The 15,138-nt window shown below is 50.1% G+C and overlaps 1 protein-coding gene across 2 annotated transcripts; it reads right to left on the bottom strand.

Annotated features, from left to right (window-relative positions):
• Positions 1-637: 637 nt before the first annotated feature.
• SALL2 (spalt like transcription factor 2) lies at positions 638-14,864 on the bottom strand. 2 transcript variants are annotated; one of them, XM_047739000.1, is made up of 3 exons: positions 14,608-14,864; positions 2,432-5,271; positions 638-1,970 (listed from the first exon to the last, which is right to left on the bottom strand). In XM_047739000.1, exons 1-3 carry the CDS (start codon positions 14,678-14,680, stop codon positions 1,563-1,565), a joined length of 3,321 nt encoding a protein of 1,106 aa, XP_047594956.1. In that variant the 5' UTR covers positions 14,681-14,864; the 3' UTR covers positions 638-1,562. The 2 variants fall into 2 exon arrangements, with proteins under 2 accessions (XP_047594956.1, XP_047594957.1); XM_047739001.1 differs by lacking the exon at positions 14,608-14,864 and adding an exon at positions 5,660-5,884.
• Between the last annotated feature and the right edge of the window lie 274 nt (positions 14,865-15,138).

The following is a 15,138-nucleotide window of genomic DNA, read 5'->3' as shown; positions in this document are numbered from 1 at the left end:
TGCAAACAAAACAAAACAAAACAAATTCTGGGGACTCTACTCTAGAAAAACAGGGTCTTAGAGTCATATCTAAACTTCACCAGGTTGTGGAGAGACAAGGTAAAAAATCTGTTTCATTTCACCCCCACTCCACACATACTTCCTCTGCTAAGAATCTTTCTTGAAATTATCCTGTCGGTAGAAATTATTAGTGTTGAATTACTTGTCCTGTTTGTGACATCAGATCTCAAGGATCACAAAGATTAATTCTTCTTGGTTCTGCAGGTAACTGATGTCAGGTAGGCTAGCCTGGAATTCAGGAAAGACAAAGAAACAGCTTCCAACCTCCAAACAAAACAAACAAAATACCCCACAAAAGCCTGGTGGTGGAAAGTTCTAGGCAAAGAAAAAATCTAGACAACCACTGCACACAATGGACAAATCCTTTACTTTTTGAGAACATAAACTCCATTTCCACAGGGAAATTACATCCACTGGAGGTTGTCTTAGGACAAGGCTGAATGAATTAAATATTTCAACACCATATGTTCAGCTTTGGCAGGAGATGTAGGTGGGAAGGGAATCTCAGTGTTAGGGAGTGCCCTTATCACACCCCAGCTGGTTATTTAGTCATGAAATAAGGAAAAACACACAAATATTTGGTTAAAACACTTTTAATGAAAAGGGAAAGACACTAATATCTCCCTTGTCTGCTCTTCACATTTTACTATGTTAGGAAGCTCTGGAGCCTATACCTTTGGAGGAGAAACCTTCACTCACATCAGTCTGTAGCAGAACTCTCATTCTCTCCTCCTCAGAACTCCTGTTCCAAATGATCCTATGTTAAGAGTAAATACTACATCTCATTACAAGACGGAGAGGCAGGGAGAACACCACCTAGAGCTCATCTCCCAAAGCCTGGGACTCTAAGACCCAGACCATGGCAAAGACTAAGCCCCGGTCCATAGACAGGCAAACTGGGGAGGAAATAGGCCTTGAGAAAGGAAGATGAGGAAAATCCAAGGGGCCAGGGAATAAAGGAGGGAGTTATCTAAAACTAGAAGCTCACTAGTGCTAGGAAATCCCTATGACCTGGAGTGCAGTGCTGCACACCAAGTTACTAATAGTCCAAAAGAACATTCATGAGACTTACCCAGTCAAGAACTGGAGGTCCCCTCCCTCACACCATGCCCCTTTCTTAATCTCATAGGCTCCCAGCAAGCCCTATGCTTCAGCAACACTCTTCAACCCTCCATCACTACTCTTTCAACTCCCCTCATCCATAATGCTTCTCAAAGATACGAACCTCACATTTCCCAAAATATTCCATGGGAGACCTGTTGGCAAGACATCTGCTTGCTTCCTAACTTTGAGAGGCCACGATGACGGAATAGGAGAAGCTGGAGGTGTCTTGGCATATTGAACAGCCAACACCTTGGCCTGAATGGGAGTGTACTGGGAAGAATGTCCTATATGCCCTTTGATTCCCCCAACCCCTCAAGGCCGAGCCACCAGCTACAGATATGGTGTGTCTTCATCGCTGGCACCTTCTGGAGCGGGGAGAAGAGGCAATGTACAGTTTGCTACTTTTCTTCCATGACGGGCTTCTCAGGCACTGCCTTGGATGCAGGAGACCGAAATAGGAAGAGGGGGGCTCTCTTCTCCTTGGCCTCTCTGGATCCCATTGTTGGAGGCACGTTCCCAGGCACATTTCCCGGGCCAAACAGCACTGGTGGTGCCAGGCTTAAAGCGGTAGTGGAGGTGGAGCTGGAACTCCGGGGCTTGGTGGGCAGGTCACGTGAAAGGAAAGCTGTGTACTGGTTCCAGAAAGACAGGGGACCTACCCTCACCAGTTGGGCAGGAATGTCCTGGGACAGGAAGTCCTGCAGGTTGACCTGGTCACCAGAGAGGAGTGGCACTGGGCCCTCCAGAGATAGCTGCCGGCCCCTTCGGGCTGGGCTGCAATTCCAAATGTGGGTGCTCAGGTGCACCTGCCAAAGGGAAAGGGAGAGGAAGAAAGGAGAAGGGAGAAGGGTCACCCCAGGGAAGTCGGAGAGGGTTCCCCTTGGGAACATGAAAGCCGTAGAGAATCTATTTTCTTCAGGTATAGTGAGTGAAGAGGGAAGAAAAATTCATCAGGGGGCCATCCCCCTGTGAGCACAACTATTTCCAAGCTTGGGGACCAAGAAAAGCCACTAGGGATGTATCACAGAAGGACTCAGAGAAAAAGACAAATCAGGGCTCACACATCTTGGAGATCCTTCTACAGAGCTCTTGGTTTCTGCTCCCTGGGTCAAGGAGCGGCAGATACAGAAAAACAGGCTCATGGGATCGTGGGGTCATCTTTTCGGGGGAAGGGGGAGATCCCTGGGGAAGTGATGGAAGGTGAGCAGCCTGGGACCAAAGAAAGAGGAGCAATATTCTGAGGGCCATGGGGGGCAAAGGGTTGTACCTGGTGGTGAGCCAGCAGCATATGCTTCTTGAGGATAGCCCGCTCGAGAAAGCTCTGCCTGCAGAAAACACAAGTGAAGAGCGGCCCCTCCTTGGGGTGGGTCTTCTGATGCTCCTCCAGGGCTGCCTGGGTGGCAAAGGTCTGACCACACACCTCACAGGCCTTTCTGCTACTGCTCTCGCCCGGCTCCTTTCTCATGGCCTCCTGCATGCTCAGCTCCTCCACTGAGGAGCCACTGCTGCCTTCCCCTTCCCGGCTGAGTGCTACCGTTGGGCTCGAGCTCCTCTCCGCTTTGCCCCCCTCTTCCATGCCTCCTGCAACATCACTGGCCCCCTGCTCCATGGGCTGTGTTTGATCCAGGCTGTCGGGGGGCGGTGGCGGCAGGGAAGGCTGTTGAATCACTTTCTCATTGCTATCCACCTCCTTCCCAGCTGTGGCTGCTGCTGCTGCTGCTGCTGCTGCCGATGCCGCCATTGTCCCCACTTCCTCCTCCGCCCCAGATGCCTCTTCCGAGTCACCTCGCACAGATATTGCCTTCTCGCCTCCGCTCTCTGAGCCTCTCCCTGCCAGGGAATCTTCATCAGTCACATCTTCCTCCTCTTCCTCCTCTTCCTCCTCCTCTTCAGACAACTCTTCTTCTGGGGATGGCTGCTGGGACGGCTGCTGGGGGAAGCTCCCGGGCCCAGAGACTGTGGATTGCTCAGAGCCATTTTCCTGGGCAGCTCCCCCACCTTCAGAGAGCGTGGTACCGCCATTGGGGATCTGGCCCCCAAGGTGCATGCGAACATGCTGCTGCAGAGTAACAGCGTTGGTGAACTTCTTCTGGCAGATGGGGCAGGAGTTCTGGGCCCGGGCAGCTGGACTGGCCTTGTGGCCCACGAAATGTGCACGCAGGTTGCCCCGGGTGGAGAAAGCTCTGCCACACACTTTGCATTTGAAGGGCCGCTCACCTCCGTGTTGGCCATAATGCAGGCGCAGCGCGCGAGGACAGCTCAGCACCCGGAGGCAGATGACACACTGGTTAGGTCCTGACGAGGCGGAAGACGAAGTTGCCGGTGCCGAGGTGGTGGGGGCTCCCGAGGTGGTAGAGGCCACAGCCACAGCTCCTTGCCGATCAATCTTTTCTACCAGCTGCTGCAGCTTTGAGGTCTCAGAGGGTGAGGCCCCCAAGGGCTCCAGCACATAGGGGAAGGGGAAGCTACCTGTGGACTTAAAGTGGTTGGTAAGCAGCGCCCAGCTGGGGAGTGAAGTCACCAGCTTGCTTAGCTGCATTCGGGTTGCCGTGCCACTTTCTGCCACCCCGGCGATGGCCGAGCCCTCACTGCCCGGTGGGGTATTTTCATCAGCTTTACTTTTTGGCTCTACTGCTTTCATGAGCACAAACTTATTGAAAGCAGGGAGCGCAGGAGCCGTGGCTGTGCCTGCACCGGTGGAGAGCAGCGTCAGGCTCTCCGTGGCACTAAGTGCTGTGGTGGAGGCCACCAGAGGCTTGCGTTCCACACCTCCGCCAGGCACGGCCACCTCCTCCTCGGCCTTCTCTGGTGGCACGGACATACCATAGGGCAGGCCGCTGCTGGTGATGACGTAGTCTAGGTGCTCTGGCACCGGGTGAGGGTTCATCTGCACGTGCGGGTACTTCTCACGATGGCGGTGGAAATGCACTTTGAGGTTGCCACGGGTGGTAAAGCGGTTGCCACAGACATTACATTTATAGGGCCTCTCACCCGTGTGGGAACGCAGATGGATCTGCAGGGCACTGTCACTGCCAAATACTTTGGCACAGAAGCGGCACTTGTGCCGTCCACCGGGCTTCTCCAAGGGACCCATCACTTCCCCGTATCCCAGCTCACCACTTCCATTCTTTGGCTTCAGGAGCCCTGGGGAGGCAGCAGCCTCGAGGCCTCGGGCTGCCCCAAGACACTGTGCTGCCAGTAGTCCCGTGGTGCCTGGGAATGCCAGATGAGGTGAGGCCATCAGCTGATCTGCGCTGCCAGGCAGGGCTGGGGAGGGGGTAGGGGTGGGTTTGTGGCTTCGCCCAACCCCTCCGGCAGAAAAAGGGTGCTGTGACCCCAGTGGATGGTAAAGATGGAAGAAAGCCTGCTTGGGTGTTTCTGCCCCCGAAGAGGATGAAGAAGAGGAGGAGGAAGGTGCCAGCGTCTTGCCAGTTTGGACAGGCTTGATGGGACTGAAGAGGGGAAGCAGGGGCTTCGTGGAGGAGGCAGTCCCCGTCCCAGGTAGCTCTGAGGGACTGGCAGGGGTGCCCACCGTCTGGCCTAAGGAGCCAAGCAGCAGCACCTGGCGGCAGATTTGCTCAGTCATCTGCATCTGGTGAATCTGGCGCTGCTGCAGCACCCGAAGCTCTTCCAAGATCAGAGGGATGTTCAAGTGGCCGCTGCCTACTCCTGGGGGCGGGGGTGGAGGAGGAGGAGGGGGAGGTGCAGGGGTAGATTCCGGAGGTAACGGGGTTGCGCCCAGCTTGGGACTGGCCAAGATCAGGCCCCCGCCTCCCCCAGCTGCTGTACCTGTGGCAGCGACCAAGAAGTGCCCCGCAGACTCCTCTACTCTCCGCTCTGGGCCCCAGGAGGGATCTGTGGGTACAGAGGACCCAGAATCCGGGGGATTGCTGTGCTCGGCTTCCATGACCTGGGGACTATTTTGGCCCTCCGCCCGAGGTTCAGAAGAGGTCGAAGAGTTGTTGGGGTTCTCCTGGCCCCCAATTATCACCATTACAGGGGGGTCAGTAGAACATGCATTCTGGTGGGCGAGGAATTCGGTTGGGTCAGTGAACTGTGCGCAGCACTTGGCACAGACTTGGGGGTGGTCCTCCTCGCTAGCATCACCTAGGGAGAAGACAAGGAGAGAGTGTGGGTGGTGCGGTTGGGACGGGCATGCGAAGGCTCTAATTAGCAACGAGCCCAGTAACCGCTTGTGGGGGTGGGGAGATGAGCTCACCCTCAGGCCACGCAGCAGGCTAGAACTCAGTCTTGACCGGCCGGGACGTGAAACACCCCAGCGTAAAGGGTGGGGAGGGGCAGGCAGGCTCAAGCTTCTGCCTTCCCCAGTCCGTCCCCCACCCCCCAACCCGGGGCCACCGCGGGCGCAAGGAATGGGCGTAAGGAGAGGGTCCTAGACAGAGAATCATGCATTTTTATCCCGTCCGCCGAAAGTCCATTAGCTCGCGCGCATCCCCTCCGTCCCCACCCCTGCCCCGGCAGGGCCCTACCGCACCTCCAAGCTCCGCCGGCTCCCCGCAGGGCCCCCCAAGACGAGAGCTCCTCCCGATTTCGTGCGCCATGGGTGTGGGGGAGGTGGAGGGCCGGGTAGAGCGGGAGACAATAGGTATCGGGATTGGGGGAGGCGGCGGTAGCCGCCGGGGCTGCGGCAGCCTCTGCACCCAGCGGCCCAGACTGCGGAGATGGAGATCGGCGGCAGCGGCGGCGGGGGCAGGGAGCCGCGGAGGAGGGGGAGGGGATCGAGGAGGCGCGGAGGAGGGGAGGAGCTGGAGCGAGAAAGCTGGGAGAGGGGAGATGGGGGAGGAGCTGCTCGGGAGCCCGGCGGGAGCGGGGAGTGGGAGGTGGGTGTGTGGGGCCGGATCCCAGAGCCTAGCAGGTTTCCGGAGGCTCAGTGACAGGTGCTTATGGGGCGTGGTGGGGGTCCACCTTCCCTTGCCCTCTGCCAGCTCCCCGCTTCTCCAGATGTCTTTGCCCAGACCTGCCCCCACCCCCCTCAGGCTCAAGGGGGCACAGTGGGAAAGAGAGCCCGGCTCAATAGAGCAAAGCGATAGGCTTCTCTTATTTTTCTTTGGATAAAGGATCCACTGAGCCTGGAAAACGTGCATTCCGGAGAGGGTGGTCTGATCTCAGAGGTCTGAGGGCCAGAACTGAGAGGGAGCTCAGAACATCCATCCCTCATCAAACACGGACCCCAAAATACCCCAGGTTTTGTCCAGTCTTCCTCACCTTTATTCCCACCCTACCCCCATCCCTCTCCACAAAAGAAGTTTCTCAGGATGGGAGGCTGCAAGCTAGAATTTCCGAGGAAGTCATTTCAGGACCCTTCTCTGTGGAACACTGAGCCCCTTTACTCCCTGCCCCTCCTCCCACAGAATAGCCGAATGCAAGTTAACCCCTAGATCACTCGGCCCACACCTGATTTATGGAGTTCGTGCTCATTCAAGGAGCCATCTCCTTTTAGTACTCTCTTTCCTGCCCGTCTTCTTCCTCCATTGCCCTTCTCTTGCGACAACACACGGCTCGCTGTCACTATTAAGGACTGCTGCGGGCGGGGAAGATGCTGGCCAGCAGGGGCCTACAGGGGCCCACCAGGCTCTAACCTGGGGGGAGGGGAATTCCTGAAACAATGGGAAAAATGCAGTGGGAGCTACCAGACAGCGTTTCAATGCGGAAAGCCCTTTCAGCCCCAATCTAGTTTGAATGCCTAGAAATGACTTAACACCACCTCACCCCACAAAGGCCACCTCCCCTTCAGAGAAGATAAGTAGGGGTGAGATGGCTCTTAGACCAGATACTCTGCATTCCCTTTCTACCTTGAAATGTGTCTTAATAGGTTTTCCACTTCCTGAAGGAGTTTATCTTACTTACGTGAAAGTGACCCCAAGTCACTTAGTTTTGTGGCTTGCCTGGGCACCTTGTGCTAATCCCAATTCTCGCCTTGCCTGACTGGTATATCAAGGTGCAGTGGTCACTCATGCAACCATTTTCCTTTCTGTAATGTGGTAATACTGTAGCTGTGTTATCTTTCTCAGAGAAATGCTGTGGTGACAAAAACTTGAAAAACTGGACGAATCATGTTAATATGAACATATGGAACTTTAAATATTATGGACTAGAGAGTTGACATTGTTAGTGGCAAAACAGTCAAAATAACCTAAAATACACATATACTAAAACAAGATCAGTGTTTCACGTTCATTATTAACCTTATTCATTTCTGAGGTAGGACGTTGGCTACTATAATTGGCACATGCCAACATTAAGGAGACTTTTTTAGATGGAGATGAAACGACTTAATACTCGCAACACCCACTTCACTATTCAATGCAAATTTTGCCATCTTTTAAAAATAAGAACATTTTACTGAATTATGTTTGGAAACTTCAGATAATCATGAGGATCTTAACGTTATGAATGATGACTGAAACAGATGAGCCTGACCCTTACAAGGAGGGAAAGGGGAATCTATTTCAATAGTGGAAGGTCATCGGTTAGTGCAGTGTTTTTTTTTTTTTTTTACACATATTGAAGTCTGGAGAGGTGAAGTGACTTTTCCAAGTTCACACAGTTAATTCAGTGAGGCAAACGTTCAGAATTTTTACTCCTATCCAGTGCTTTCTCAAGCACAACAACATTGTCTGGCTCCTCTCATGCTAGAGAAAGGGCTCTGTGTAGCTCCTGCCTGCCATTTGCTCTCTGGCCTCAGCAAGGGAGAGGGAATCAGATGGAGGCTTTCTACCGAGCATTTGTTAATTAGCATTGAACATTTGATATCAAGTTGCTGTTTTGTCAAGTCTTCCGACAAGAAAAGAAATCCTTTTCTTTTCATCTTCTCCTGGGAAACACTGTCTCCTTTCTTGCTCTTTAATGAAACTTGCTTTCTGATGCGTAATTTGATCTGTACTCTTCTTTAAGGTAAATTTAGTCCCTGCTGAAAGGTGACGGATCAACAGCCACCTGTAAGAGGAACCTTCTCTTTCTCAGCACTTTGCACTCACTGCCTATCCTGAAAAGGGGGGCAGGATTCTGAGGCAGACACGAATGAAGTCATAAACACAGGAATAAACTAAGCTAGTAATGGTGTCCCTAGATAGCAGATAAGGTGAGGTAAGCTATCCCGGATCGCACACAAAGTCCGGGATGGACATTGGGACTAAGACCTGGACATGCTGGTTTAAATACAAAAAGAGCCAAAATGACAAGGAAAAAGGAAACCAGGTAGCTCTCTGAACTGATGCTCTAGGCTTGGGAGAGCATGGCTAGGGAGGACAAAGAAAAATAGGTGGGGAATGCACAGCAGGAGGACAGAGTTGAACAGGTGGTTCTCAAACTTTGCTGCCCATCAGAATTACTGGCAGAACTCAATCCCAGGACCCTGAGATCACGACCTGAGCCGATGGCAGGCACTTAATGACTGAGCCACCCAGGGGCACCATGGGGCTACCTGCTCAGCAGGGAGCCTACTTCACCCTCTCCCACTCCCCCTGCTTGTGTTCCCTATCTTATTTGTCTCTCTGTTAAATAAATAAATAAATAAATTTTTTAAAAGATTTCATTTATTTATTTGACAGAGAGAGAGAGAGAACACAACAGGGGGAGCAGCAGGCAGAGGGAGAGGGAGAAGCAGGCTTCCCACAGAGCAGGGAGCCTGCTGCAGGGCTTGATCCCAGGACCCTGGGATCATAACCTGAGCCTAAGGCAGATGCTTAAGGACTGAGCCACCCCACCCCAACAAATAAAATCTTAAAAAAAAAAAAAATTACTGGCAACACCTTTAAAAATCCCGATATCCAGGCCACACCCCAGATCAATGAATTTAGAATACTGGAAGGTGGCATCCAGGTATCAATATGTCATAAAATTCCTCAGGTGATCCCAATGTCCAGCCAAGGATGAGACCCACAGTACCTTTCAGGCGACTGCTCTTCCCAGCAAACTTTCTATCCTGCTGCTCACAAATCTTACCTGCCCTCAACCTGGCCCAAATCAAGACAGTGGCAAAGCCAGCTGCTCAATGCCAGATCTTTTTATCAGGCTCCCTCTCTCCTCTGCCTACAGCCACAGGTTAGCTCTCTTGTATCCAGCTTCCAAGGACAGAATTTTTTTTTTGGAAAGGAGATAGAAGTTTATTGAATACACCACAAGAGAGCAGCAGGCAGGACAGCAAAGGACAGACTGCATTGCCTTTCCCAGGGTAGGTGCATTCCTGAGCCATATTTCTAGTTTTAAGATAAAGGCTTGTTCTACGCAGAGTTCAAGCATCGTCCAACTATTAAAGAAACAAAGGACCTGCCTAAACTTACTGTTAGTGTTGGCCCAACACTAATAGTTTCCATAATTATGAATTGATTCTGTAACCACTGCTACTGTTGCTGTAGACTACTTCTAAGGGAGAATGTCCCTTCTTCTCTGCATCACTCCTCTCTCCTAAAGACATACACATACTCACTCCTTTGCTACCCACGCCTAGTAATGCACCCATGGCCTATGCAACATTGTAGGCAAACAGATGTGCTGAGGTACATGTATGTGGGATGCTAAGTGAAAAAAATATATTTGTTTCTAAAACAGGAATATCTTAGATCAAACACCAAAAAGGTTTTTAAAGGGACATTTTTTTTTTAAAGATTTTATTTATTTATTTGTCAGAGAGAGAGAGGGAGAGAGAGCGAGCTCAGGCAGACAGAGTGGCAGGCAGAGTGGCAGGCAGAGGCAGAGGGAGAAGCAGGCTCCCTGCTGAGCAAGGAGCCCGATGTGGGACTTGATCCCAGGACGCCGGGATCATGACCTGAGCCGAAGGCAGCTGCTTAACCAACTGAGCCACCCAGGCGTCCCTTAAAGGGACATTTTTATGACATTGAAAGACTCAGCATTTAGCAAGGAATTTATACTTTTTTTTTAAAGATTTTATTTATTTATTTGACAGAGAGAGAGACAGTAGGAGAGGAAGAAACAGGCTTCCCGCTGAGGAGGGAGCCTGAGGTGGGCCTTGATCCTAGGACTCTAGGATCATGACATGAGCCAAGGCAGAAAGCAGACACTTAAGGACTGAGCCACCCAAGTGCCCCAGGAATTCATATTCTTTTGTTGCTAGAAGGGACTTCAGAGATCTGACCCTCTGAGCACACAGATTAAAATTGCCAGCTCTGAAGCAAACAGGCCTGAGTTCTTGTCCCAGCACTTTCTAATCTTTGTGATTTTGGGAAAGTTTCTCTATTTATCCAAGGCTTGGATTTCTCTTTAAAATGGGGGTATATCGGGTGCCTGGGTGGCTCAGTTGGTTAAGTGACTGCCTTCAGCTCAGGTCATGATCCCGGAGTCCCAGGATCGAGGCCCACATCTGGCTCCCAGCTCCATGGGGAGTCTGACCTTCTCCCCTCTCATGTTCTCTCTCTCACTCTCTCAAATAGATAAATAAATCTTTAAAAAAATTAAATATAACAAAATGGGGGTATATCAGGGCGCCTGGGTGGCTCAGTCATTAAGTGTCTGCCCTGCATCAGGCTTTCTGCTCAGCAAGGAGCCTGCTTCTCCCTCTCTCTCTGCCTGTCTGCCTACTTATGATCTCTGCCTGTCAAATAAGTAAATAAAATCTTAAAAAAAAATAAAAAATACATAAGAAATAAAAAATAGGGGCACCTGGGTGGCTCAGGTCATGATCCCAGGGTCCTGGGATTGAGCCCCACATCAGGCTCTCTACTTAGCTGGGAGTGCTCCTTCTGCTTGTGCTCTCTCTCTCCCTACAAATGAATGAATAAAGTCTTTAATAAATAAATAGATAGATAAACAAATAAATAATAATTAAATAAAGGCCAAACACTGAAGCCCTGGAAGAAGAATGGACCCGCCCAAGGTCACCTAGCTTCAAGGTCCAAGCTGGATTAAAAAGCAGGTTTTCGGAGGCGCCTGGGTGGCTCAGTGGGTTAAGCCGCTGCCTTCGGCTCAGGTCATGATCCCAGGTCCTGGGTTCAAGCCCCACATCGGGCTTTCTGCTCAGCAGGGAGCCTGCTTCCTCCTCTCTCTCTGCCTGCCTCTCTGCCTACTTGATTTCTCTCTGTCAAATAAATAAATAAATAAATAATCTTTAAAAAAAAAAAAAAGCAGGTTTTCTACTTCCTGATCCAGTGCTCTATATCGCACCCCAACTGAGTTACTTTCTATCTATGCAGAGATGTTTTCTTTTTGACCCAGGGATACCTAGAGCTGAAAGGCTTAAGCTCAATACCCTGAGGTATTATGCTCCCTACTTCAGATATAAAGAGAACAGAGCCCTCAAAACTCTCTTTTTGCCTTCCTTCTCTTTTTGCTGCTCTCGATGTCTGCCAACTTTCATTCCTCCCTCTAGATCTGTTTGGCTGTTGTCCTGGTTTCTCCTTCTCACTAAATATCTGGGTTTCTGATCGTTTCCTTTATTTCCCAGATGTACTAGTTTACATTTTCCCTACTCACATCCCTTATGTTCTCTAATCCAGATTTCTAGACTCTGTAGGGGAGAGAGACAATTTTTTTTTTCTCTCTCCAGAGTTTTTTTTAAAGTAAATAGACTATTTCCTTCTCATCACTTACGTGCAATAACTATTCTGTTAGGTTTTTGGTGTTCTGGTCAGGGAAGCTGAACAAAAACAGGGCTAGAAAACAGGTTTTTCAGATTGTTTCTTGATGAATGTCTTAGGTCACTGCGGAGATGAGGCTTTTCAAATGTGCAACAAAGGCTCAGCATTTGCTTGTCACATATGGTAAACATTGCTTGAAAGAAGGCAAGGACTCCCAAAAACCTTGGTGGCACCCTCGCCTGCTAAATAAATGTCTGCTGATGTTCCTGAGGGTGCCCATAGTTTCACAGGGACACCAGAAGACGTACATAGAGTCGTCCCCCCCACACCCCCCACCTAATTTGGTGCAGAACAAGAAATGCAGAACAAGAAAATGTCTTCTGGGGTTGAAGGAAAAGTCAGGAGTCTGAACATCACATAAGCAAATAAGAACTCTACCAATGGAAACGGAGGGAGTGGGAAATCTATCTTGTAAGAGCAGGAAGGAATTTTAGATTTGATCAGATATAGCCACCTCATCTCCAGATGTGACCCAGTGGCACTTGAATCTTTCACTCTCAGAATTCTGATCAGAAAACCCTTCAGTGTTCTTAAGGGAGACCTTAAGATGTTACTGCTGCCTCTTGCTCTTTGCATTTATGTTTCTGACTTTTATGGCTCAAAGGCAAAATTCCAGCTGAAATTTGTTGCCACCATTGGATTGGAGCCCGCACTGTTTCTACGGAGGGATGACTCTGTAGCAGCATCCCCATATCCCAAGTGAGAGCTGCAGCTCAAGGGGCTTAAGAATCCATCTCAGGGCAGTGGTGAAAGATTTTTGACTCCCTCCCTGGCTCTTCATCAGCAGAGGTGCAGGGAGTGGGCGAGCAGAGTTGGGAGGTATAAGGAGAGAAGAGGAGAGGTTGTTTTTTGGGGGGGTGGGGGAGGCTGGGGTGTTTTGGCATTGTTCCACAATCCAGGCAGCAGGGGAGCAGGACTGTGAGGCAACTCTGAGGCTCTACGGGAAGTCTCCTGTAGAGCCTGAGGAGGAAACATCCGGACTGCAGTGGCATTAAGGAGGGCGAATGTGTCCTAGGAGGGAAGGATGCTACCACCATGAACCTCTAAATATGGGCACAGTGGGATCCCAGCAAGGCAGTGACTTGAGGAGAATGTGTTTTATCCAAAACACAGTATGTCTTTTAAGGCTGTTCCATAGCACATGGAGCACTGGTTTAATCTCGGGTTTTTTTTTTTTTTTTTTTTTTAAACAACAGGTGGAAAAGTAAGTTTAATCCATAACTTTGTTTTAGTCACTTCAGATACATTATCCTAGAGCTTTTCAAGGCAACATCTCCTAGAGAAATACTAAAGCTTGCCAATAAGTTCCTGAGCTTTGGTCATATTTCAGCCCTTGCAGGAAGTGCCACTGTTCTCACATATAATAACAATACTCACACGTATTAAGTACTTATTTCTGCTAGGGACTACCATACCACATATACGGAGCACTTATTTATGCTATTTATTTTTCTAAGTGCTTTACAGGTATTAACTCATTCCAATTCTCACAATCACCAAAGAGGTAGCTAGTGTTTTACAGATGAGGAAACTGCACAGAGAGGAAGTAAACCAAGGTTGCACCGCTGAGTGGTGGAACCAGGATTTGAATCCTGAAAGTCTGACTTCAGAACCTTTGTTCTTACTACGACACTACACTGTTGGGTGAATTGACTGTTTGAGAAATAGTTTATCCCTGAGTTTATTCCAGACTTTCATAGCCTTAATATATATAGCCATAGCAGTATGTCCAAAACTTGCCTAAGCCTAAAACTACCTGAACCTTTACAAATATATAGGTTCCCAGACTCTAGTCCAGATTGTGGACAATCAAGCAAGTTTGAAAAACCCTAATTTAGTAGAGTGAGCACCACCAGCCCTGAGCATTAAGAAACCTAGGTTTTGGTCCTAACAGTGCCTCTGTTTCTGAGGCTTTGGGAAATGTCACTTTTCAATACCCTTGTCGCTCTGCTATCCACCTGGTCCTGCACTGTTCCAGGAATACATGAAATATCCCTCCCCTCCCCTCCCCTCCATAGAGAAAACCTGTTACTCTATTTTTCAAGTTTATTTTTATTTTTTTTTTAGTAATCACTACATCCAATGCAGGACTCGAACTCACGACCTCAAGAGCAAGAGTTGCTTGCCCTTCGGACTGAGCCAGTCGGGAGCCCCAGAAAATCTGTTACTTTAAAAACAGATGCAAATATGTTGACTAATTTTTTTTTTTCTTGGCCTCCTCTGAAGCACAAACCTAAGCCCCTCATCCAGCCCTCTCCTCTGGTCTCTACCCCAGGTGACAGGGATCCACACTCCAAACCAGGCTGCATCTGACCGACATTAGCTCTCTCCCTCTGGGAGCTCTGATCTGTTCTCAGCTCAGCCCAACAATGAGAAACTTTTTTCTCTTCTCCCTCAGGGGAACCTTCACGTTTATCCAATTCATTCTCTTGCAACCCAACTCTCCAGAAAGAAAAGGGGGGAAAATCCCACCCCTAAGAGACGGCCTCCAGGTCTGAGGAGGTTACTTAGCAACGGCACAAAGACCAGTGAGCAAAGGGGGACCTGAGGAGAAAACTCTTGGGTGGGGAGACAGAGACAGTTTGAAAACTCCATTTCATCCAGAGAAAAACAAGGAAAACACAAACAGAACCAATCCTGAGAAAAGCCAAGCAGGGGCTTCTCCCCAGCACAGGTCAACGCCTTCCTACTCCCTGCATCCAACTCCTTCACACCCCCAATGACCAAGTCCTCCCCTGGCTTCACCCGTGGCCCGGGTGCCCTCCCTTGCCCTGGCCTGACCCACACGGGCTGGGACTCAGGGCTCCCGCACCCCTCCCCAGTCACCCACCGTTCTCAGACGCGCTGGGACCTTCGCAGTCCGAGATTAACTGTTGGGGTTTCCGCTGCTTTCGCCGAGACATTCCCGGGTGGAGGTGGGGTAGGGAGGGGCAAAGCTCACTGAGTCCTAACTGGGGTGACCTGGTCTGGTCTCTCCTTGGGTCTGAAGCCAATGGATGCCTCTCCTCCAGTGCTAATCACTGTGAAGCAGAGACGTTCTCCCTTCCCAGAGACAGACAGACAGACTGGCCGTGCTCTCTCTGATTCTCTGTCCCTGACTCTCTCTCTCTCTTTCTCTCTCAATCTCTGCAAGTCTTTAAAGGGGAGACGCCCCCTTTTTTTTCTTCAGCTTCTTCCCTACGCTTCTGCAGCTCCCATTGTAAAAGCAAAAATCCTAATCTTTCCGCACACTCTTTTCTTTTGTACTGCAGAGGGGAAGGATTTAACCCTCTCCTCACTGCTGGGGCTCTGGCCTCTCCCTGTGCTGTCTGTTGAGAAAATGTCCCTGTTTGTTTCTCTAACTCTTCATCCAAAGTCCTCA

This window comes from Lutra lutra, chromosome 7 (assembly GCF_902655055.1).
Source record: "Lutra lutra chromosome 7, mLutLut1.2, whole genome shotgun sequence".
NCBI lineage: Eukaryota > Metazoa > Chordata > Mammalia > Carnivora > Mustelidae > Lutra > Lutra lutra.
This window is presented reverse-complemented; position numbering and strand designations above follow the sequence as displayed.

Bases quoted from the DNA above. Each gene is read 5' to 3' on its own strand.
- SALL2 (XM_047739000.1), bottom strand. From the start codon at position 14,680: ATGTCTCGGCGAAAGCAGCGGAAACCCCAACAGTTAATCTCGGACTGC. The intron at 5,272-14,607 runs GTGGGTGACTGG...TCTTCTCCCTAG, and splicing joins TCCCAGCGCGTCTGAGAACG to GTGATGCTAGCGAGGAGGAC. The intron at 1,971-2,431 runs GTACAACCCTTT...TCCCTTTGGCAG, and splicing joins TGCTGCTGGCTCACCACCAG to GTGCACCTGAGCACCCACAT.